This window comes from Nothobranchius furzeri, chromosome 16 (assembly GCF_043380555.1).
Source record: "Nothobranchius furzeri strain GRZ-AD chromosome 16, NfurGRZ-RIMD1, whole genome shotgun sequence".
NCBI classification, from domain to species: Eukaryota; Metazoa; Chordata; class Actinopteri; order Cyprinodontiformes; family Nothobranchiidae; genus Nothobranchius; species Nothobranchius furzeri.
Window position 1 is genome coordinate 41,248,826 of NC_091756.1, and position 18,278 is coordinate 41,267,103.

General features: G+C 40.2%; 1 protein-coding gene across 1 annotated transcript in view; it reads right to left on the reverse strand.

Annotated features, from left to right (window-relative positions):
- Positions 1 to 2,239: 2,239 nt before the first annotated feature.
- Positions 2,240 to 18,278, reverse strand: part of LOC107387827 (SPARC (osteonectin), cwcv and kazal like domains proteoglycan 2) — a 66,120-nt gene continuing 50,081 nt past the window's right edge. Inside the window, exons 4-10 of the mRNA XM_070545676.1 lie at positions 16,463 to 16,571; positions 15,871 to 15,979; positions 14,171 to 14,290; positions 13,864 to 14,082; positions 7,823 to 7,885; positions 6,972 to 7,106; positions 2,240 to 4,069 (exon numbers count right to left, since the gene is read on the reverse strand). Of these exons, the coding sequence (XP_070401777.1) occupies positions 3,915 to 4,069; positions 6,972 to 7,106; positions 7,823 to 7,885; positions 13,864 to 14,082; positions 14,171 to 14,290; positions 15,871 to 15,979; positions 16,463 to 16,571 (910 nt within the window). The 3' untranslated portion in view covers positions 2,240 to 3,914. The remainder of the gene's footprint in view (positions 4,070 to 6,971; positions 7,107 to 7,822; positions 7,886 to 13,863; positions 14,083 to 14,170; positions 14,291 to 15,870; positions 15,980 to 16,462; positions 16,572 to 18,278) is intronic.

Sequence of the window (18,278 nt, forward strand, 5' to 3'; positions counted from 1 at the left end):
TGTATTTACTCATTGCTTCAGTAATCCTAATTAGTTCTGACCTTTCTGAAGGAGGTAAATGCAATAATCATTGAGACAAAAAAAATCAAAAGTTGTCATATTTCCAGAACCAGCTCATCTTTCTCAGTAAGACACATCCTTAAACCCTCTGGAGGCAGGCGTTGCAGATTTGCAACAGTTGAAACCTACCTACCGGGTTACTCCACATACGAATTACATGAGCATTTTTAACTCAGAAGTACTCCTGAAGGACATAGTTGTTCGTCTGTTTGTCTCACAGGGTTTACATGAAAATATGAGATGTGCTGTTTACAAACAGATGTGGCCATAAGATTTTGGGAAGAATTTGTTTGCAGCCACAGTTTATTATAATAGAAGCACATCATAAAAACTAAGAAATCTCTTAAAGTTGTTCACATTGATGATGTAACAGAAAAAGGTCCAAAGCAATAGAAATATTCTGTTAAATGTAATAATATCTAAATAAAAAAATCAGTTTATATGTCCTTTTGTTGTGTAAATCTGGGGAAAGCTGCAAAAATAATTAGAAATGGATCCGAATATTATCTAACCAATGAAATATTTAATAAATCACATGCTTTAAAGTGGGATGACCCAGAGCTGTGTAAGAAGCTTGTAGGATCTCTTCCCAAGTTTCAGAAGAATAGTTGAAATGAAAGAAATAAGATGTATAAGAGATCAGCTTATTAAATAAAGGTCAGTACAAATATTAAAAATAAAACGTGCATCAGTTACACATATGGAAGAACTGTGCTGGGAGTCATAACTTTATGCTTTAAAATAATTTAAGTGAATAAAAATGTCATTGATAAACAAATACAATGAGGTTTAATGGTCAGGGTTTACTTTTTTGAGTTGCTCTACGCATTTAGTTAGAATTCATTTGTGATGTTTTTGGGGAAAATATAAAGAAAAAATGATGCTATTTTAATTTTCATTTAGCTTTGTGTTAATGAATGTGAACATATGAAAGGTGTCGTTTCTGTCCTACGTTTATAAAATCATTTATTAGCAACGTCCGCACTGTTTGACTTTGTAAAAAGTATGTTAAAATAAATATAAAATATGTTAAAAAATCACTGGAATAAATGTAGAAACCAGGACCTGGGCAGGATTTGACCTCCAGACTCCCACACACACACACACACACACACACACACACACACACACACACACACACACACACACACACACACACACACACACACACACACACACACACACACACACACACACACACACACACACACACACACGCACTAACCGGTCAGCCAAAGGGATATCCCCTGTGGCCAAGTAGCCAGGGCACATGATCAATTGGGATACAGTGACAGGATACTCACCCTGTCACATAAGTGAAAGGTTCAGGGATCAGGCTGAGAGCTGAGGAGTGAAAGCCATTTACTCTGATTATTCAGATTATTATTTAAAGCATCTGAAAAAAAGGATTGTCCAAAGAAGAAAAGGTGATCAGCACACCCATCAACAGTCCTGAGACAATTCATGTGCATTTGCTTCTCAGACTAGGAAGAGAACCTGCTCGTGTTCTACCCTGAGAACAACTGTAGAACCTAAATACTACTGGAGAGAAATGTGAACTTCTTCCTACCACACAGAAACAGGTAGATGATGCCTTTTCCACCACGATGGAGTTCCATGCCTTAAGTCTAAAACCTGAACTACAGTAAGTGGCTCAGGGAATAAAACATTACACTTAGGGTTCATTGACAACTTGAGGTCAATCCTCAAGAGACAGCTGGACCAAAAATAAAATAAATGAATCATACAAATTGGGACAAACTCCAAGCACAGAAATGTATCACTATCATGCCGGAGTGCACTGAGCAAAAATCGGGAAAATATAGACTTTTTGGACAGACCTAATGTAGTTGTCAATAAAAAAAACACACTTAGCTCTGCAGAATTTTTGTAATTATAATTCATTACAAACCTTCGATAAAAAGATCTAAAAACACTGACGCAGCAAAATGTGCAAACTGATACTTGAGTCTCCAAACAGGACAAATAACTTTACCCTCAAATGTGCCTGAGAGCAATTTTCTTTGCTTTTTGCAGTGTCACCGATAAATATACGCAGAGAGCAGCACCAGGGGGGTTTGGTGCTAAGTTCTTCCTGATATAATCCTTTTGTCCTTGAAATCTTCAGGGGTGTGTGTGTTGGGGGTGGGGGGACGAGGGGGATGGAATCAAGACACAGTTTGGCTCCAGGGCCTTTTTTAATAAAGTGCTCATCAGCATAGAAGTACATTCTTACTAACATGCAGTACTCAAAAACAAACACCTGGTCTATCAATAGCATGGATGAAGACATGGCAATAATATTCTCATGAAAAAAAGTAGTGCAAATTCAAGTATACACAGAACTTCAAGAAATGCATATTATATATATAACACAAAGTACAGTAGGTGCAAACTCAGAAAAAGGAACAGCAACATCTAATGTGGGTGCAGTTTGACTCGTAGAAATGCACTGTAGGTCCTGTTTTGTTGTGTGAATCAGTTAAATTCAGAAAACATTTACAGATTTAAACCTGCTAAGATTTATTGTGCACTTAAGTCATTAAAGTACCTCGAAACCATAATAACTTGAAACTTGTTTTTACATTTCTACCATTATTTACACAATCAGCTTTACAAGCAGTGAAGAAACAGTTTGACACTTTAGAAAATAGGATTTTTTTTTTGGACTGATTTTTTTAAACAGCATCAGGAAAATGAGGCGAGCATGCCAAATAAATATTTTTTGTTTCACACATCCAACTGTCATGGGAAAAAATATAATGCATCTGATTCTGATTATTTAATATAAATATAAATCAATAGTGTCTGGACCATGATTTGAAAGCTACCAACTTTTAATAATAATAATAATAATAATAATAATAATAAATTTATTTATAATTTATTTACTTATAGTTTTTAGAGGATAAAGCCTAATAATACTTCTTCTGGTCTTTAGCTTGAGATGAGCTACAGTCTGAATAAAAACAGAAATATTAGACCATATTTAGCTCAAACCTGCAGTAAAGTAGCCATAAACCCACCACCTTGAGCAGAAAATATGTAAAATGATGCATCTATAATCTTGTTAGTTTTAGGGATAAGAAGGAATAAACCAGATTATAACCAGGTAGGATGCATTAGTAAAAACATCACATTCCATCAATGTAACTCAGTTTACACCGGTTTTGTTGCTGTGTTGGCTCAACATAGAAATAAAAGGTTCATGTTTAATCAGTGCAAATTACATATTATATAATGTTTGTTTCATTTATCAAAGTGTAATATGACAAGTTTTATTTTTAGAGATATTCTTTACCAGATAATTTTCTTTGTTGTTTTCATTTTCTGCATAATATGACAAACACGTTTTTAAAAGTGTTATTTTCACACTTCAAATGTTTCCCCCTTCATTCACTTACACACACACACACGCGCGCACACACACACACACACACACATCTCTAACCTTCTGCAAGAAACAATCACAAATCTTATCTCCCAAAGTGTCAAACTTTTTTTTTTTTTGACATGAAATCTCTAGTTGTTCCAGTGGGACACCAACTTTAGCACTCAGCAACTGTTTGCACAATACAAAGTAACTTGTAATCTCTCTATGCATAGATGATGATAATACAAGATACAAACTCTTATGGACTTTGTTTACCTACAGCACACGGTGGCTACCTGTTCAGGACAGAGAAACACAAAGCTCTGTTGCTCCAAACCCGAGAACAGAATGAAGCAAGTACACACATCTAAGAAAAAAAACAATAAAATTGCTCGCCATCTTGTGTCCTGACCCGACTGGCACCATAAATTCAATCAGAGCATAAGCTTTTCCAGTCTGACAGTTTTATTTTTCATCCGCTCTACCAAATGTATCCTCCATCATCTGCCTCACCTTCCTCCTCCTCCTCCTCCTCCTCCTCTTCAGCTTCCTCTCCATTTTCCTCAGCCTCCTTTTCCTCCTCATCTTCCCAGCCAACTCCACTTCCAAAGTCTCCAGAATATCCACCTATTTCATCTGGAAGAGGATAGAAAGGCATTGGGATTGTGGTAGTTTGATCGCATTTTGAACAAGATGTAGATAACAAATGTTTGGTCAACATTTTTGTAGGTTGTGTGTGTGTTTCTACTTTATGAAACATGTTTCATAATGAAGACAAATACCCAGAAAGTTTCATTAAATATTGTAGGTTACCAGTTTTCTCTACTTTTAAGTCAGTACAGATAAGGTATGTCTGATATTACTGGCCAACAGAAAACATCCATCCATCCATCCATCCATCCATTTTCAGCCGCTTATCCGGGGTCAGGTCCCTGGTCTCTCCCCAGCCGCTTGGGCCAGCTCCTCCAGAGGAATCCTAAGGTGTCCCCTTGCCAGCTGAGAGACATAGTCTCTCCAGCGTGTCCTGGGTCCTCCTTTAGGCCTTCTCCCAGTTGGACATGCCCAGAAAACCTCACCAGGGAGGTGTCCAGGAGGAATCCTAATAGATGCCTGAGCCACTTCAACTGGAACCTCCCAATCTGGAGGAGCAGCGGGTCTACTCCGAGCCCCTCTCGGATGACTGTGCTTCTCAACCTATCTCTAAGGGAGAGCCCAAACACCCTGCGGAGAAAACTCATTTCAGCCACTTGTATACGCAATCTTGTTCCTTCAGTCTCTACCCAAAGCTAGTGACCGTGACGGTTGGAACGTAGATAAACCAGTAAATCGAGAGCTTTGCCTTCTGGCTCAGCTCTCTTCACCATGACAGACCGGTACAACGCCCGTATCACTGTAGACCCAGCACCAATCCGCCTATCGATCTCACGCTACAGCATTCCCTCACTCGTGAACAAGACCCCGAGATACTTAAACTCCTCCACTTGGGGCAGGACCTCATCCCTGACCCGGAGAAGGCATTCTACCCTTTTCCGAATCAAGACATGGTCTCAGATTTAGAGGAGCCGATTCTCCTCCCAACCACTTCACACTGCACTGTGAACCTCTCCAGTGAGAGCAAAGAGATCACATTCTAATGAAGCCAACAGGACCACATCATCTGCAAAAAGCAGAGAGCAGATTCTGAGCCCCCCCCCCCCCCCCCCCCCCACACACACACACACAACTTGGCTGCGCCTAGAAATCTTGTCCAATAAAGTTGTGAACAGAATCGGTGATAAAAGGCAGCCTTGGTGGAGTCCAACTCTCATCGGAAATGAGCCCGATATAAAATGTAACATCAGAAATGATCAGTATAGGTTTTTGCTTTTTAAATAACAAAACCTTTACACGTCATACACATGTTATGCATAAAACTCTTCAGCTTCTTCTATCACTCAAAATGTCAAAATATAACAGATTTGAGTTATGGTTTGACAAATATTTTTGTTTGTTTGGCACAAATGCTCTAACTTAAAGGTGGGGAACTCTGAAAAAACATACTTTAATTATTATTTCTGATTCTAATTGGTCACTGAGTTTTTCATGCAGGCTGAACATGAAAATAGTCTCCTACACCTATCTCCTGCATTAGCATCTGATAGAAAATAGATGGTGAAAAACTAATAGAAAAGTGTGACAGATCTACGTCACACTATCACTTTACGTTCATGGACTCACCCATCCTGACTCTTAGCATCCAGGAAACAGCAGAGAACATCACGACTAGTAGAAGTTAACCATTAGCATTAGCAACTCCACCACATGGCAGAACTCCTTCAGGTTTGTGTTGTTCGTGGAGATAAAACATCAACAAAGCAAACACAGTCAGTGATAGAGTTGTGTTGCTGTTAGCCAGTTAGTGGAGAGATGTCCAAATATCACAAAATAAGACTCCAAATCTTGTCGTCTGAAGCTCTCCTTCGACGTGGCTCACTTCTAGTTCCTGAAAATGGTGCACCAGAGTTTTTATCCCCTCTGAGGCCCTGTCCACACGTAGCCAGGGATCTGCCAAAACGTAAGTATTTTTCTACGTTTTGGCCTGTCATCCACACGAAAACGGAGTTTTTTCACACGAAAACGGAGTTTTTTAAAAACTCCGGACAAAGTGAAGATCTGCGTTTTCTCCGTTTTGGGTGTCTGCGTGTGGACGGACAAAACCGGAGTTTTAAGGTCCGCAACGTCACTTTCCGCTACAAAAAAAATGCTGACATCACGTGTGCGACCTGTGTTTACACTAGCCGACAGCATGGATGCCCTCAGAGCTGCGCTCGCTTTATCAATTGTCCAAGCGCTTTTTGCTTGTTTGTTTTTGCAAGCAGAATTACTGCTCCTTGTGGAAGACCACAGACGAAGGACGAGGTTAAGAACGGGGGAAGTACTGCCGCCTACAGGTCTGGCATGTCCTTAACAACGTATTTATCCTTTTACGTGTGGACAGAGTTTGTTTTTAAAACGCGGTGGTGTGGATGCAAGTTTTTGGAGGGGCGGATATTCGTTTTTTTTAAAAACCGGCTACATGTGGACTAGGCCTCAGTATGATTTACAAGGCATTCTTAGAGACCACTACAAATACCTTGATTAATCGAGTAAACTACACCTTTAAATTGAATTAATTGTCATATTTAGCAAAAATAATGATTGAAGTTTGAGTACGCATGATAAGAGAAAAATGATTTCAATCACTGGCAGTGATCCTTTTTTATGAGGGGGCACATAAATCTGTTAATATGTTGAACATCATAACTGGAGAAGCTGTTTCAACAGTTTCTGGTGAAATACTCAAACTATTGCTATTTTTATAATTTTATATTAAAGCAAAGAGGCATGATTGGGGGTGAGTAGATGGGACATATTGGGACCGCTTCATATTTTATTTCCATGCTTTTCAAAGGAAAATAATCCAAACAAACACATGGGAGCTCTGTCGGATTTATTACCTGGACTCTTAAACTCAACATGCAATAAAAAAATGTTTGTTTCCTAAATGTCATCCTCTCACCGCACTCCGGACTGCCGTGGACCCTTGAGCCCATCATCTCTCCATGCTGGTCGACACACCAGCACTCCCCTCGGCTCTGATCACACTGCACTCTCCTGTAATAGCCGTCCTCGTCGCAGTTGGGAATGAAGACGCCTGCAGAGACATGAACACATCCTCACGTCCGTTTCTAGAGCGTTTTACACCCTCAGAGCACATTACAGCTAAATGTTGGTGTATGGGACAAGGTCCCAGCATGCCTCATCGAGCCACCGATACAAACGTCAGATCAGGATCAGGACAGATCCTTTATAGGTGGAGAAAACAAAAGCTTTCAGATTATTTTCCACCATGTTCTCATGCAGTAAGATAGCACGATGGGCTTCCTATGCTGCATGAGTGACATGTTCAGATGTGGTGACAGAGCTCTGCAGTTTCAGCCTCCCTCAGGACTATCATGTCAAACTCTGAATAAGCACCGATCCTCTCCAACCAACAGCAGAGAAAACAAGAGCGGGCCTCAGGGATGATTTCAGACAAAAAACAGGTATACTGCAGATTCTGCAGAGAGGAGCTTCTTCTTATCAGAATCAAATGGCCACATTAACCTAGCTTTTTCTCTAAATTCAGCACTTAATCCCACGTTTCCTGATTGGGCCCTAGTCCCTGCTATGTTCTTGTGATCTCGTTAATTCTTCTCCAGCTTTTAGGTAGTGGTGAGCAACAGGACACAAACCAGGATAAGTACAACGTGGCAGGAATTTACAATAATCCAAGATAAGTAAGCAAAACGTTTGTGTCTGAAAGCCATTTAACTGCATGTTTAGCGTTCCAGCTCAGAATTCACAGAATTATTCCAAATGTATATTTACCAGGCTTCTTCTTGGCAGCCTGCTGCACTTGGATCCTCTCCAGCTCAGCGAGGCACGGCGGCTCTGTGAGAGTACAAACAAACAAAAAAAAAAGTGATGACAGACAAAACCTTAAAACCGCTCCCTTCAAACTTGATCTCAATCAATGCACTTCATAATTACACTTTTTGCTGGCATCGATTTGTTTAAGAAGCCTTCTGTTCAGCTCCCTGGAGCGTGATTGATCGAGGAGGGTTTGGGTGAAAGAACATATGGATGCAGGCTGAGAGGGACAAGGAAAAAAGCTGAACCTCTGGAGCAAATAGAAATAGAAATAAAGACACGCTTTGTGTCAAGCCCCAAGGATACAAACCTTCTCCAGCATCTTAGTTGACCGTGAAAGAAATATTTCCATGTGTTTAGGCACAAAAAACCACTAAACTAAAGATTGATGGTGAAACGTCCCTTTACATCTCTTGATGTGTTCGCAGCTTAAAGCAGCTTAGCCATCTGAAACCGATCAGAGTCAGTTTGAGCCATAGCATGCTCATTAAACATCTGATCAGTGGAGTGATCAGTGAGCAAACGCACGGTAAATTATCTCCTCCTTTCATCAAAGGTCAAATTGTGCAGATGTTGCACTTGTGACATGTGTCTCCGTGGAAACTTTTGATTGTTTTTTTATAGCTACAAACTAAATGTCAACATTATCTTTTTTTGTGTGCAAATCAGGTATTGTTGGATTAAATATCAGCAATATCATTTCATCATGTAGCCTTTGATCCACTTTAAAATTTCTAAGCTTTTCTCTTTCTCAGCTTTCAGGTTAAAACCGTCTGACCTATGATGTAACCCAATAGCAGCTTTTAGCAGTCGATGCTGCAAAGTTGAGCCAGAAAACACGCCAGAGAGAAAATTGTGACACATTTTATTAGTGAGAGTTTTGTTGTTGGTAAAAGTTAAATGGAGAGAGTGTTGGGTAAGATCAGATATAAACATCCAGAAACTGTGTGTGTGTGTGTGTGTGTGTGTGTGTGTGTGTGTGTGTGTGTGTGTGTGTGTGTGTGTGTGTGTGTGTGTGTGTGTGTGTGTGTGTGTGTGTGTGTGTGTGTGTGTGTGTGTGTGTGTGTGTGTGTGTGTGTGTGTGTGTGTGTGTGTGTGTGTGTGTCTGCGCCAAATATCACAGCCTGGTGCTCATTGAGTGTCTCATTGAACAATTATGCACACGCCCTGCTCATGGGTAAATTTAGAGGGGCAGTTTTGCATCCTGTTGTCCTTCCACGTGTGTCTGTACTGGCTCTATAAACACTCCAGACATGAAAAAAAAATCTGTCTATCCTGTTTGTGTTTTATGTGCCTAAAACAAGCAATTTCAAAAAGACCCCGTTTGTAATGACACAAAGAAATTAGCATAGAGCCCCCTCTCAAGTGCAAGACAGAGCTGTTGCTAGAGGACCAGCGGCTCTACTATGAACACTTCCCAGATATTGGCACTTCTATCTTATAAAATCCCATAGTCATCATCACACACTGGTGAAATTCATTCATTCATTCATTATATTTAACTTTTATTAATCCAGATGAGTCGATTGAGAACTCAGTTCTCATTTACAAAGACGACCTGGCCAAGAGGCAGCAGCAACAGACACATAGTTAGCTTTGGATCAGAGAACAGGTAAGATAAAACATACAAGATCAAAATAAGAAAACAGTTAGACATAAAGACAAAAGACTGTTCTCATTTACAATATGTACACGCAATCAAAGACTTAAAACAATCTTTAAGTAATCAGAAGCAGGCACAGATCAGAAACTATTGACTGAAGTGAATTATTGAAGGTAAATAGTGGAATGTAGGTCGTGAGCGTCAGTGATTTTTGCAGCACATTCCAGGCGTTGGAAGCATCAAACTGGAATGAGGAGCGGCCAAAGGAGGTGCAAGCTTTGGGAGTAACCATAGAGATCAAGTTACTGAAACATAAATTGCGCTGGTTGTTGGAAGTGATGAGTAATGAGCGAAGATATGACGGGGTTCTACCGATGATTGTTTGGTATATGAACTGATATCAATGTAACATCCTGCGGGAATGGAGTGATGGCCAGTTAACGAGTGAGTACAAATCACAATTATGAGTAGTGAAAGGGGCACCAGTGACAAAATGGATTGCTGAGTGATAACATCGAGTTTATGAAGAAGTTATTTGGAAGCAGTCCTATAAATGATGTCACCATAATCCAAGATGGGAAAGATTGTCATTTTGACCTAGGTTTGCTTTGCAGAATGAGTAAAGGATGACCTGCTGTGGTATAGAAACCCAATTCTTGACTTTAGAAAGTAATGATCAATATGATTTTTAAACGTAAGTGTGCTGTCAAGCCAAATACCCAAATACGTGAACTGACAAGTTGTAGTTCTGTAGCATCCAGGGAAACAATACTATGGTGGCATGTTGATTGCGGTAAGTTATTGTTGAAGATCATGAACTTTGTTTTACTGGTGTTTAAATGAAAATGAAGGTTGCAGAAGACATGTTAAAGACAATTAAAGTTGTACTGCAAGGAGGACAAAGCTGTGTTCAAGGATGAACTGCGTGAATATAAAATGGTGTCATCCGCATTTAAACGTACACTCACCTAAAGGATTATTTGGAACACCATGCTAATACGGGGTTTGACCCCCTTTTGCCTTCAGAACTGCCTTAATTCTACATGGCATTGATTCAACAAGGTGCTGTAAGCATTCTTTAGAAATGTTGGCCCATATTGATAGGATAACATCTTCCAGATGGAGATTTGTGGGATGCACATCCAGGGCACAAAACTCCTGTTCCACCACATTCTAAAGATGCTCTATCGGGTTGAGATCTGGTGACTGTGGGGGCCATTGTAGTACAGTGAACTCATTGTCATGTTCAAGAAACCAATTTGAAATTATTGGAGCTTTATGACATGATGCATTATCCTGCTGGAAGTAGCCATCAGAGGATGGGTACATGGTGATCATGAAAGGATAGACATGGTCAGAAACAATGCTGAGGAAGCCCGTGGCATTTAAACGATGCCCAATTGGCACTAAGGGGCCTAAAGTGTGCCAAGAAAACATCCCTCTCACAATTACACCACCACCACCAGCCTGCACAGTGGTAACAAGGCATGATGGATCCATGTTCTCATTCTGTTTACGTCATATTCTGACTACCTTTTGAATGTCTCAACAGAAATCCAGACTCATCAGACCAGGCAACATTTCTCCAATCTTCAACTGTCCAATTTTGGTGAGCTCATGCAACTTGTAGCCTCTTTTTCCAAGTTGTAGTGTAGATGAGTGGTACCCGGAGGGGTCTTCTGCTGTTGTAGCCCATCTGCCTCAAGGTTGTGCGTGTTGTGGCTTCACAAATGCTTTGCTACATCCTCATTTGTAGCGAGTGGTTATTTCAGTCAAAGTTGCTCTTCTGTCAGCTTGAATAAGTCGGCCCATTCTCCTCTGACCTCTAACATCACCAAGACATTTTTGCCCACATGACTGCTGCATACTAGATGTTTTTCTCTTTTCACACCATTCTTTGTAAACCCTAGAAATGGTTGTGCGTGAAAATCCCAGTAACCGAGCAGATTGTGAAATACTCAGACCGGCCCGGCTGGCACCAACAACCATGCCACGCTCAAAATAGCTTAAATCACCTTTCTTTCCCGTTCTGACATTCAGTTTGGAGTTCAGGAGATTGTCTTGACCAGGACCACACCCCTAAATTCATTGAAGCAACTACCATGTGAACCACCACAGTTGTTTTCCATGGTCTTCCTGGTCTTTTGGTGTTGCTTCTTTTTGAGAATGTTCCAAACTGTTGTTTTGGCCACGCCTAATGTTTTTGCTATCTCTCTGATAGGTTTCTTTTGTTTTTTCAGCCTAATGATGGCTTGCTTCACTGATAGTGACAGCTCTTTGGATCTCAACTTGACAGTTGACAGCAACAGATTCCAAATGCAATTAGCACACTTGAAATGAACTCTGGACCTTTTATCTGCTCATTGTAATTGGGATAATGAGGGAATAACACACACCTGGCCATGGAATAGCTGAGAAGCCAATGGTCCCATTACTTTTGGTCCCTGAACAAGTGGGAGGCACATATGCAAACTGCTGTAATTCCTACACCGTTCACCTGATTTGGATGTATATACCCTCAAATACAAGCCGACAGTCTGCAGTTAAAGCACATCTCGTTCGTTTCATTTGATATCCATTGTGGTGGTGTATAGAGCCAAATATGTTAGCATTGTGTCGATTTCCCAATATTTATGGACCTGACTGTAGCCACTGGCTAACGGACGAGTGTTGGAGCATGTTGGGCGAGACGACAGGCTGTGGGAAGAGAGGAGACTTGAGTAGAAGGACTTTGGAACAAACTCGTTGGGACTGGATCCGGAGTTCTGGTACTAGGAAAAGACGAATGAACAACTTGAAGTGGGTTTGGGAGTCAGAGACACTAATCTGAGGCTAGAGTCCAGTTAATAGCGAGCGGGGGTCTGAACATATGCAGATTCCTTGTGTTGGACATGATGACGAACTGACAAATTTTGTCTTTTGATCTAATTGTTTTTTCATTCAAGCTAACAAGTACAGCAAAGGTGTAGCTATTATTTTTATTTCTTAGTTGAATTAGCAGACACCATGCTTCCAGGGCGCACTGCTGCCCTCTGCTGGTTCTTTCAGGTTACAGTCACAGTCCAAATGGGTAACGTGGAGCACGTATGTCCCTAAACAGCTACTGTATTTTAAGATGGGGGATGGCCATGAAGCGTCGATCACAGTTTACTTATATCAAAATGTAAAATTTCAAGTTGACAGGAATATTTAGAATTGATGGTGAGAAATATTAGTGAAAAAAGACAAGTTTGTGAACTGGAAACACAGGATTTGATAGTAAACAGATAAACATATCACACACTGGGGATTTAAAGTGACAGAACCCGGCAGTGGCTCATTCTGGAAGATACTGAAATTTTCAAGAATAAAGCTGCATAAATTGCTTTTTGTGAGAGGGATTTAATGCAAACAACTTCATAAACATGTTTTGTATTGACCATAGAACTATTATAACTTAAGAAAAGAGTCATAACACGTCCCCTTTAAAGTTTAGTGTGTTAATAACACTGTCATTTATGACACAAACTTTGGGTGCTAACAGACTGCAGGATGAGATCTTGCATATAGTGTTATTTTCAAAAGTTGACCAATTACTGCAGTTGTCATCTCAACACAAACTAAAATGGGTAAAATAAATAATTGTGGCCTCTAGAGGGGTCAAATATGAGTGCTGCAAGAACAAAGTAAAGAACCTTGGTGTTATCTTTGACCAGGACATGTCAATCAAATTCCACGTTAAACAGGTTTGTAGGATTTCCTTCTTCCACTTTCGGAATATCGAGAACAAGATCAGAAGCATCCTTTCCAGGAGTGATGCTGAAAAACGTGTGTGTGTCTGCTCTGTCTTCTCGATCCCCAGTGAGTCGTTGTGAATGGCTGCTTATACTGAGCCAGGATCTTCTGGAGGTTTCTTCCTGTTAAAAGGGAGTTTTCCTCTCCACTGTCACTGCATGCTTGCTTAGTATGAGGACTGCTGAAAAGACACTGACACTAGTCAATGACTCGATCCTGTTTGCTGGGTTCCTTATATAGGAAACTTTTTACTGATTGGCTTAATGAACTGAGCTCTGCTGGAATGTTTACTGTGTGAAGTGCCTTGAGATGACTCTTGTCATGATTTGGCGCTATATAAATAAAAGAAATGGAGAATGGAGCGCTGTAACTGTAAGTTTACACAATATCTGGATCAAGTCTACTGAATTTCCATTTTGTAAATAATTGTAAAATAAATCCATCTTCCTAAATTATTTGGCTTGAATAATCATCTCAAAATCTAAACCTGTTGTCATGAACACAGATACACTCTTCAGCAACTCTGAGAAAGAGGTCCATTCTTCTTCCTTTACTACTCATGTAAACTCACATTCACTTTACCCATCCATCTCATATAGATCCAAAATAGACCTCCACTCACTTTCTCTCCAGAAGCAGAGGCACCACTCCGCTGTTGAGACCTTCCCATCCTTGTAGCTGTCGCAGGAGTTGAAGAAAGGTCGGATGCAGACTTCATACTTGTCCAAGTTAATGGCAGCCAGCTCAGCTTGGTCCAGATAAAGATCGTTGTTGGTGTCCAGCTTTGAGAACATCCAACCGATGGAATCCTTGCAGCTAGCTACCAGACTCTTTTCCAGCACTGTCAGCAATAACCAAACAGTGTTTGAGTTTCTACACCACTACTTAGCACGGACTGTATGTTTAATGATAAGAGGTGAGTCTCTAACCTGAGGCGCTGCTCGATCCAGGCTTGCCAGAGTTGTTCTGCTTTGCATTCCCGTGAAGCAGCTGGAACCAGTCTCTGAGGCGGTCGCCCAAGTCTGCCAGGTCCTGACCCGTGCAGCTCTCTGCAGGAGCAAAGAAAGACAATTCCCACCGCTCAACACCCCACAGATGCTCGTGAGCAACATGACTCATGCGCTCAGGAGGAAAAAGTGATACTGAGGAGGCCGATGTCCAGTGCAGACCCAAGTGCATTTATTTACATTTTTTTCTAAATTAAAAACTAGGTAGCAAAAATCCATGCATGCCGCTCCATCGATCTCTCAACCCTCTCCAACAAACACAGCACTGTATTTATAACAGGTGTGACTAATTGGACTAATCCTAAAACCCAGACACAGGTAAATACAAAAATACAATCTTTCAATATTCTTAAATTATCCTTAAACCATCATCTATAAGATTTCTTTAATAAATTACAATACAAAAATAGAAATATCCTTAATCAATCCTAAAAACATTCAGTGAAACTAATCTATATTCATAGATCAATTTCACAGATCATCCCTCCTATTCATCCTGAATGGAATGCTCCGGAACCTTCTTTAGGTGCTCCAGCTCCCCAGGGACTCTTTTAGCTGGAACACCACCAGAAGCACAAAGGAAACAGCTAAGTACAAACACTCAATCATTTACCATTTTAAATCTTCAATACTCATACCAACTCTTCTTCTTACAGGTCTAAACTCTTCACCCTTTTTAAATAAACATTAAAACAATTGTTATTGTGTCTGGTTTCATTTAAACCACAACAAAAGCCTGTGCAATGGACCTGCTACATTACACTCACTTTCCCCTGAAGGCAGACTTGGACTTCTCTATGATCAACAGACGATTCCCCCCCACCACCACCCCACCTAACAGCACTGTTGTACTTCCATGCCCAACACATTAAATAATATTCAAATGGCTCGAATTTATTAAAATTTTAAACATTTGATTGGTAATAATAATACCGTATACAATTATTAACTTTCATATTAAATTTATCAAGCAATTCTATAATAATACAACAATAATTATACTAAATAAAAATCCCTCTTGACACTTAAGTACATAAATAATCCATGAGCAGGCAGAAAACCCTTAAAAGATTTGACTGCAGATTGTTTTGGAAAATGCTAATCTTGCTAAAGAGCTACAGCTACTACAAACTTAAAAATGTGTGTATCACATACGATACAGTGGGCCTTATAGGGTTAAGCGTCTGATCTGCCAATCAAAGAAAAACATCAATTCACAGTAACTCCGAGGCGGCGATTTGCTGTTATCCAACAGAAATCTACTTTCAATTTCAAGCTACACTTATTCCAGACTACAGAAGAGAGGGCTAACATTTCAGCTGTTTGGTCAATTGGCATTTTCACTCGCCCTGGGGCTTGGACAATCAATGGTGTTTGGGTGCACTGATGGATTGTGTACACTCTAAATAATTAATTACTACATGATTGAAGGAGCAGATAATCACACAGGGGATATTTGGCTGACACTAATCTCTAAAAATGCTGAGTATTGATCCCAAATGCTGAACATGCTTTTGTTTGATTTGTTCTATGAGAACATTACAGGCTAAATGCACATTTGTTTTAAATACAATGCATGAAAATGTGTCAAGTCAGGACAAAAATTTAAAAGCGACACTTGCCATGTTTCAGGTCAGTATTTGTGACAGGGACAGAGGTGCAGGGGCAAAATCCAACACACATGATCCTCAGGTCTTTGCTCGTGAGGCAAGCCTGGTGCTCCAGTTTGCACTGTAAGAGAGAAAGGCACGAAAGCCGTTAAAATATTTATGAGGGTGACCGCGGGAAAAAGATTGCTCATTCAGACGAGATGCTGCACTTAAAGAAAGGCAGCAAGAATGAGTTGTCATTTTTCTCCCACCGTCTTTTCATGCAAGGTCAAAATTAAAAACTGTACATAAATCAATGAAGTCCTGGCTGCAGCCGGCCTACGGTGATGCTGCTGAGAACGTCAGTCATTAATCACCAGGAGCCCTTTCACTTGTCCTCCTGTGAGCAGTGATGAACTGCTGCACCCACGTGCATGTCAGCGCAGCGGGAAACTGTACTTGACCGGTCTCTTCTCATTATTTAAAACTATTCCTCTGCTCAGTTTTTTTTTTTACATAGGAAACACTTCAGATCAAATGAAAAATAAAGAAAACATCAAGGTAAAAAAGTATTGAAAGTAAATGTTTGAGGAGAAAATCTGGTGCAGAATGTGTATGCTTTTACCTCAGAAGCATAGTTGTGTCCATCAGAGCCACATACAGGGGAGGAAGCGGCCACGGGGCAAGGTTTGCAGCTGTTTTCATGAAGCTCCTGCTGCTCGGACTGCTTAACTCTGAGCATGAGTAGAGAGAATAAGGAAAAGATAAACTTTTATTGGTGTTCTTTCTTGCAAATGTCTTATTTCTCTTTTAGGGTTGCAGAAAATGAGTAAAGTGCTCATTTACTTATTTCAATGTGTTTGCTGTGGTCTAGTAAAAATGCCTTGTGAGTCGTTTTCTTTGGGGAAAAAAGCTTTGGTGCTTCTGTTTCAGGAAGTGGAAGTTAGCTGGAGGAGAGGGGGATTAGAGTCATTATTACCTGATATTTGGACATCTCACCTCTGATTGGCTAGCAGCAACATGACTCTACCACTGACTTTGTTTGCTCTGCAACATTGTTTTATCTCCACAAATAACACAAGCCTGGAGGTGTTCTACTGTGTGGTGGAGTTGCTAATGCTAACGGCTAGCTTCTAATAGTAGAGATATTCTCTCAACAGCAACCTAGATGGGGGAGTCATGAATGTTAAGTGACAGTATGATGTAGATCTGTCAGGCATTTCTAATCCAGTTGCTGCCACGTGTATGTTGTTTTGGCGGCTAACGCAGGAAATAGGGGTAGAAGACTATCTTTACGTTCAGCCTGCATGTGAAACTCAAACTGACCAACATTATTTAGAAAATAACTACAAAAAAATGGTTTCTTAGTGAACCAGCTCTTAGCAGTTTAGGCAGATTTTTAGCGCCCCCTGGTGTCTGTTTAGTAGAATCAAAAACGAAACTAATCTCCTCGCTGTGCATTCATCTTTTGAATACCTTAACCTGAAAGCTGAAATGCCTCTCCAGCCTTCCTTAGTGTCTACAGAAGTGATTCATCACTAAATTAACCTAATCGACGGTGTTTATGATCTAAAACATGCAGGAAACATGCTTGAACTAGACTGCAGCGGCAGGTATGTCAGCTCAACTCCAGCGGGAGGCGTCCCACTACTCTGACGTTGCAAATGCGGTATTCTGGCAACAGAGGCCGGTAGGGGCCTGAGTAACATTTCATTAACACTGTAAAGGGTTGTTTTAGCATCAACTGACTCAAGAAAACGATTTAAAAATGTCAAAAATTTACATAGTATGATTTTAATGTAATGCTGGTATCTGAAAGGAAGCCAGTTTCACCCTTCATACTGCATGTGATGTTATTTCATCAGTTGCACATGCTTTTAATTATGAAACTTATTTTTAAAGTAAAATTAATGTAAGATTTTAAAGGAAAACAAGAAAATTCACAATGCTTCAAATGTGAGCTAATAAAACAAACTATGGGTTAAACTATTTCCATCAAAATATCCATAAAAATTAACCCATTCAAAACTCAACATCCCTCTTTGTGTTTGTCTCTTATTCCTAACCCTTGCATCAAAATGATGCCGCGAAGCACCGATTTCACTGCAGTGCATGAAATTTAATGAAAAGCAGTGTATTGATTTGTGGGCTTGGAGACAATTTAGACAAACACAGCATTTGTGACAAAGCTTCAAGGAAGTGATGCATTAGGTTTGTTATCAAAAACACTGAACCAGAGCTTGTTCACTGCAGCTAAAACAAGTCTTATGCACTGTTTTCATGTATGAAAAACCTTAAACTAGACACAAGCGAGCAAAAAATTTCATAATCTGGATGAATGGATCCAATATCCACCATCTTGCTGGGTTGAAAAAGTTTTTCCTAAAAGTTTTTAGATTGCATTCTGCGAAACCGACAAACCGAACACAAAACAAGACACT